Genomic DNA, 5975 nt, shown 5'->3' on the forward strand with positions numbered 1-5975 from the left:
CCTATCTTAACAGAGAAAGTAGAGATGATAGAGGACAATAACTCCTTGACAACTGAGTTTATCCTCATAGGATTTATGGATCGCCCAGATCTGAAGACCCTTCTGTTTGCAGTGTTCTTTGCTATCTATCTGATCACGATGGTGGGGAATCTTGGTTTGGTGGCATTGGTTTTCATGAAGTGCCGTCTTCACACACCAATGTACATCTTTCTGGGCAACCTGGCTCTGATGGATTCCTGCTGTTCCTGTGCCATTACCCCCAAGATGTTACAGAACTTCTTTTCTGAGGACAGAACGATTTCCCTCTATGAATGCATGGCACAATTTTATTTTTTTTGTTTTGCTGAAACCGTGGATTGCTTTCTCCTGGCAGCAATGGCCTATGATCGCTATGTGGCAATATGCAGTCCACTTCTGTACCACACCATGATGTCAAAGCAACTGTGCATTAAGATGACCATAGGGGCCTACATAGCTGGAAACCTGCATTCCATGATTCATGTAGTACTTCTATTAAGGTTAACATTCTGTGGATCCCATCAAATCAATCACTTTTTTTGTGATGTTCTTCCATTATATAGGCTCTCTTGTGCTGACCCTTATATCAATGAACTCATGATATTTATCTTTTCAGGGTCAATTCAAGTTTTCACTATTACCATAGTCCTCATCTCTTATCTTTGCATCCTTTTCACTATTTTCAAAATGAAATCCAAAGAGGGAAGAGGCAAAGCCTTATCTACTTGTGCATCTCACTTTCTCTCTATCTCAATGTTCTATGGTTCTCTTCTGGTCATGTATGTTCAGCCACATTCAGAAAAAGAAGGGGATAAAGATATACCAGTTGCTGTTTTTTATACTCTAGTAATTCCTTTGTTAAATCCTTTTATCTATACTCTAAGAAACAAGGAAGTCATAAATGTTATAAAAGGAATCATGAAGAAGACAAAGTCTCACAACATTGTGAAATAAATAACATCCCTTGTGGCAAACTGATTTTAATTAGATGAACTTTTCAAAATTAAAGATATTAAGAAAATGGAAAATAGCAAGTTTGTATATCAAATATTGAATCAGTAACCTTGATGTTTTTAAGTCAAATAATGTATACATTGTTAAATATTTCAGAAATGAGGGATTCTGCTGAAATATATTTCAAAATCTAAACTACTAGGGTCTCTTTGAAGCAAATTAAATGAATACTTCATAGTCACAAATTGTGTCAGAGTGAAATTAGCTACAAATTTCAACATATTCAACAAATTATAAGAATAAAAGTCCATATATAAATGCACTGCCATTGACTTGACTCCAACTCACAGCAACCCTATAGGTCAGAGTAGAACTACCCCATAGAGTTTCCAAAGCTACAAATGTTTATGAAGGAAACTGCTTCATCATTCTCCCATGAAGGGGCTGATGGGTTTGAACCACTGATCTTTTGGTTAGCAGCTGAATGTTTTAACCACAATGCCAACCAGATGCCAACTTTTAGCATTCTTGGTAAATATGGAATCTCTAAGAATAATCTCACTAACTCATAGGCATTTAAAGTCTTCATATAGTACTTAAGCCATTACCAGAATCATTATTCTACCAGAATAAATTGTGCATCTGAATTTGATTATTAACTTTCTTTGTGTTGTTCAAGAGTATTTCTTTGAATACGTATTGATACAGAACATGTATTGTCAAATAAAGAACATCTTTATCCTTAGTGTTAGTCATTCTTCCCAAGTGTGGTAGCAGGCCAACCAGACAGTGGGGTGGAATGCATATGTCTCTCCCATACCGAGCTCACCTGAATGAGAGATCTTCCTGGCCCACAGGGTGCATGCCTACACTCTTCCTGGGTTGGGGCTTGCCACCCTGGTGATGGCTGTTTCTAGAAAGGAAAAACTAATTTCTTCCTTCATTGAAAAAACCAATTTGCAGAATAAATAAAAAGGAATTCTGCCAGGAAAGGAGCTACTTTAGAAAATGGAATGTAGCCTGGTAATGATTGGCTATTGGGAATAAAATGTTCTCATCAACAGGCACTAAGATGAAGACTTAACATTAAATATGATTGACAGAAAAAAAAAAGACTGAAATTAAAGTTATCATGGGAGGATTCAAGATGGAGACTAGATGGAGACTAGACAGATCCAGGCTTTCTTCAACAAAAGCTTGAGAAACTAAGTGAAACAAACACAGGTAACAATCTTGGAACCCAGAGCATCAAATGAAAAGATAAAGGAGTAAATTAAATACTGATCAGAAGAAAAGACTGATTGAAAACAGTGAACAATGAGAAGGAAGTTGTCAACAAGCAGAGTTTGGCCATTTTGAATTATTACCAGTAGTGTTCCAATCACAGAAGGAATTAGATAACTGCCTCCACTTGCCTCGGCCTGCAGTAGCATCCACATTGGTGATCAGACCCCCAGAGAGGTGTGACTTTCCTCCATCCATACCTTGTACAACCTCCCAATTACTTGATGTGTGCCCCCTGATCACCCACCCACTGCTCAGTTATCTCCATCCCCCTCTGTCAGTGCTATGTCAATTTCTTTTTCTCTTTTTCTTTCTGCTTAGATTTTATCCTCTTTTTTTTTTTTTAATTTTTTTCTTTTTACTTCCTTTTCCCTTGTCCTTTTTTTAAAAAAATTGGATCCCAAATAATGGTTGCCCCTTCCTCATGGCCCATGTGCTTAGCAATGTCTGCCCCATCCCACCACACTTGGAGGTGCTCACTCTTTCAGAGCAAACACTACTTTTTTACTTAGCCATATACTCAGCTGCTTTTCTTTCTTTATCTTCTTTTTTTCTTTTTCTTATATCTTCCCTCTTCTCTCACAGGTTTTCCTCTTCTTTCCTTTCTTTTTTCTTCTTTCAACACTCCTCTTTTCTTTTTTTTTTTTTTTTTTTTTTGAGTCACGCACAGCAAGTACTCACCCTGCGTCCTCTGATCTGCAGTGTCTGACACTACCCCACTGTGAATAACCATGATCTCTTTCTTGGAGTGTGCTCTAAATTCCTGTTTCAGCTGTGTTTGTCAGCTACTAATTGTGTCAGTATTTCTCTTTTTCCCTGTATTCTTAGTTATTCCATTGTTCTTCTCCTTATTTTTTTTCTTTCACATCCCTCAACCTTTTTATTTATTTATTTTCTTATTTCAATCTGGCTGAACAAGTGCCTCACCTCCTACCACCTTTGCATTCAGTAGTAGCCACTCATGAACCTCTGTATTCATCAGTGTGTGCTCCCATTAAATTAATGTCACATTACTGCAAGAGCAGTTTTTGATGGCTAGTACTTGTGTAACCACTGTGCCACATGCACTTTTTTATTCACTGTGCCACATGCGTTTTTTTCGTTTTTCTTCTTTTTTTTTTTTTTCTTTTTTCTTCTCTTTTTCTGGTTTTCTACCTTCCTGTCTTGTCTTTTAGAATTTTTTATATGTTAATTTTCTGTTCTTTCACTTTTTTTTCTCTCTTTCTTTCTATCTGTCTCCAGCAGTCAGGAGTCAGAGAACTTACCAAGCAATACTCATCGCACCTGACACCTCAACCTCTGAGACAGTGCCACAATTCACTTCAACACCACTGGATCAATGACAGACAGTACCCACTAGACATGAAGCCTGCTTGCCGTTTCTATGCAGCACCAGTAATCAGAGATTCACAAGATACCCCATCTATTACCAAATCCACTTGGAGAGAGGTGATGAGTTCCCTAGTGCTATCAAATTAGTGGCAATAGTAACATCCTTGCCCTGTTGTCCTGGTATACTTTAAAAAAAAAAAAAAAGTCATTGTGAAACAAACAGAACACAATCAACAAATAAATACAATGACAATACAATTTCTCAGAGACAACATATAACATCAAATCACACACACACACACAATGACAAGGTGGTTTAAACAAGTACCCAAAGTACAGAGCTACAAAATCCTCTGCAGGAAGAGAAGCTGTTGGAACTACCTAATAAGAAATTCAAGTAATGTTATAAGGTACCTTAAATGGATTGAGAGGAAGTTTGAGGAAACCACAGACAAAATCATAGAAAACACAGAGAAAACTCTATTGTTGCTGTTGTTGTTGTTGTTAGGTACTGTCAAATCATCTCCGACTCATAGCAACTCTATGCACAACAGAATAAAACACTGCCCAGTCCTGTGCCAGCTGCATGATCTTTGGTATACCTGAGCCCATTGTTGCAGCCACTGTGTTAATCCATCTTCTTGAGGGCCTTCCCCTTCTTCATTGACCCTTCACTCTACCAAACATGATATCCTTCTCCAGGGAACAGGTCCTTCTGACAACTTGTCCAAAATAGGTGAAATGAAGTCTGGCCATTCTAGCTTATAAGGAGCATTCCAGGTGCACTTCTTCCAAGACAGATTTGTTAGTCCTTTTAGCAGTCCATAGTACACGTAGCATTCTTCTCCAACATTGCAACTCAAAAGTGTCAACTCCTTTGGCCTTCCTTATTCGTTGTCCAGCTCTCACATACATAAGAGATGATTGAAAATAGCATGGTTTGGGTTAGGTGCACCTTAGTCTTCAGGGGGACTTCTTTGCTCTTCAGCACTTGAAAGAGGTCTTTTGCAGCAGATTTGCCCAATGCAATATGTCATCTGATGTTTTGACTATTGCTTCCATTGGTGTTGACTGAAGAACCAAGTAATATGGAGTCCTTGACAACTCCAGTCTTTTCTCCATCCATTGTGAAGCTATTAATTGGACCAGTTTTGAGGATTTTTGTTTTCTTTGTATTGAGGTGCAATCCATACTGCAGACTGTGGTCTTTAACCTTCATTAGTAAGTGCTTTAAGACATCTTCACTTTCAGCAAGCAAAGTTGTGTTGTCAGCATATCGCAGGTTGTTAATGAGTTTTCCTCCAATCCTGATGCCAGGTGCTTCTTCATGTCATTCGGCTTTTTGGATTATTTGCTCAGCATACAGAATGAATAAGTATGGTGAAAGGATACAACCTTGACACACCCCCTTCTTGATTTCGAACCATGCACCTTGTTCTGTACAAACAACAGCCTCCTGGTCTATGTACAGGTTCCTCTTGAGTACAATCAACTGGAATTCTCCATCTTCTGAATGTCATCCAATATTTTTTATAATCCACACAATTGAATGCTTTTGCATAGTCAATAAAACATTTGTTGTTGTTGTTATATGCCGTTGAGTCGGACCCAACTCATAGCAAACCCTCCTTGGGTTTCCGAGGCAGTATCACTATGGAAGTAGATTGCCCTATCTTCCTTCCGAGGAGTGGCTGGTGAGTTTGAACCGCCAGCCTTCTGGTTAGCAGTCAAGTGCCTTAGGCATATGCTACCAGAGCTCCTGGTATCTTATTGTAGCATATTACATAAGTAAACATATTTCTGGTATTGTTTGCTTTCATCTAAGATTCATCTGACATCAGCAATAATATCCCTCATTCCATGTCCTCCTGAATCTAGTTTACATTTCTGGATGCACTCTTTCAATCAATATACTGCTGCAACCATTTTTGAAATATCTTCAGTAAGATTTTACTTGCATGCAATATTAATGATATTATTCAATAATTTCCACATGCTGTGGGATCACCTTTTTTTGGAATGGGTACAAATATCAATCTCTCCCAGTCAGTTGGCCAGGTAGCTGTCTTCTAAATCTCTTGGCATAGCTGGGTGAGTTCTTCTAGTGTGGCACTTGGTTTTTGAAACAACTCAGTGGATATACCGCCAATTCCTGGAGCCTTGTTCTTTGTCAATTCTTTCAGTGCAGCTTCGACTTCTTCCTTCAATACCATTGGATCTTGGTCATATGCTACCTCCTGCAATGGATGAACATTGACCAATTTTTTGGTACAGTGACTCTGTGTATTCTTTCCATCTTCTTTTGATGTTTCTTGCATCATTCAATATTTTGCCCATAGAGTCTTTCAATATTGCAACTTGTGACAGTTGGAGCTGTGTGTCAACTT

The 5975-nt window shown here is 38.4% G+C and overlaps 1 protein-coding gene across 1 annotated transcript; it reads left to right on the forward strand.

Moving 5' to 3' along the window:
• LOC103208101 (olfactory receptor 5K1-like) lies at positions 1 to 972 on the forward strand. Its single transcript, XM_007953777.2, has one exon. It carries the CDS (start codon positions 25 to 27, stop codon positions 970 to 972), a length of 948 nt encoding a protein of 315 aa, XP_007951968.1. The 5' UTR covers positions 1 to 24.
• Positions 973 to 5975: the final 5003 nt, after the last annotated feature.

This window comes from Orycteropus afer, unplaced genomic scaffold, assembly GCF_000298275.1.
Source record: "Orycteropus afer afer isolate SDZICR_OR568_19922 unplaced genomic scaffold, OryAfe1.0 scaffold00412, whole genome shotgun sequence".
Classification (NCBI taxonomy): domain Eukaryota; kingdom Metazoa; phylum Chordata; class Mammalia; order Tubulidentata; family Orycteropodidae; genus Orycteropus; species Orycteropus afer.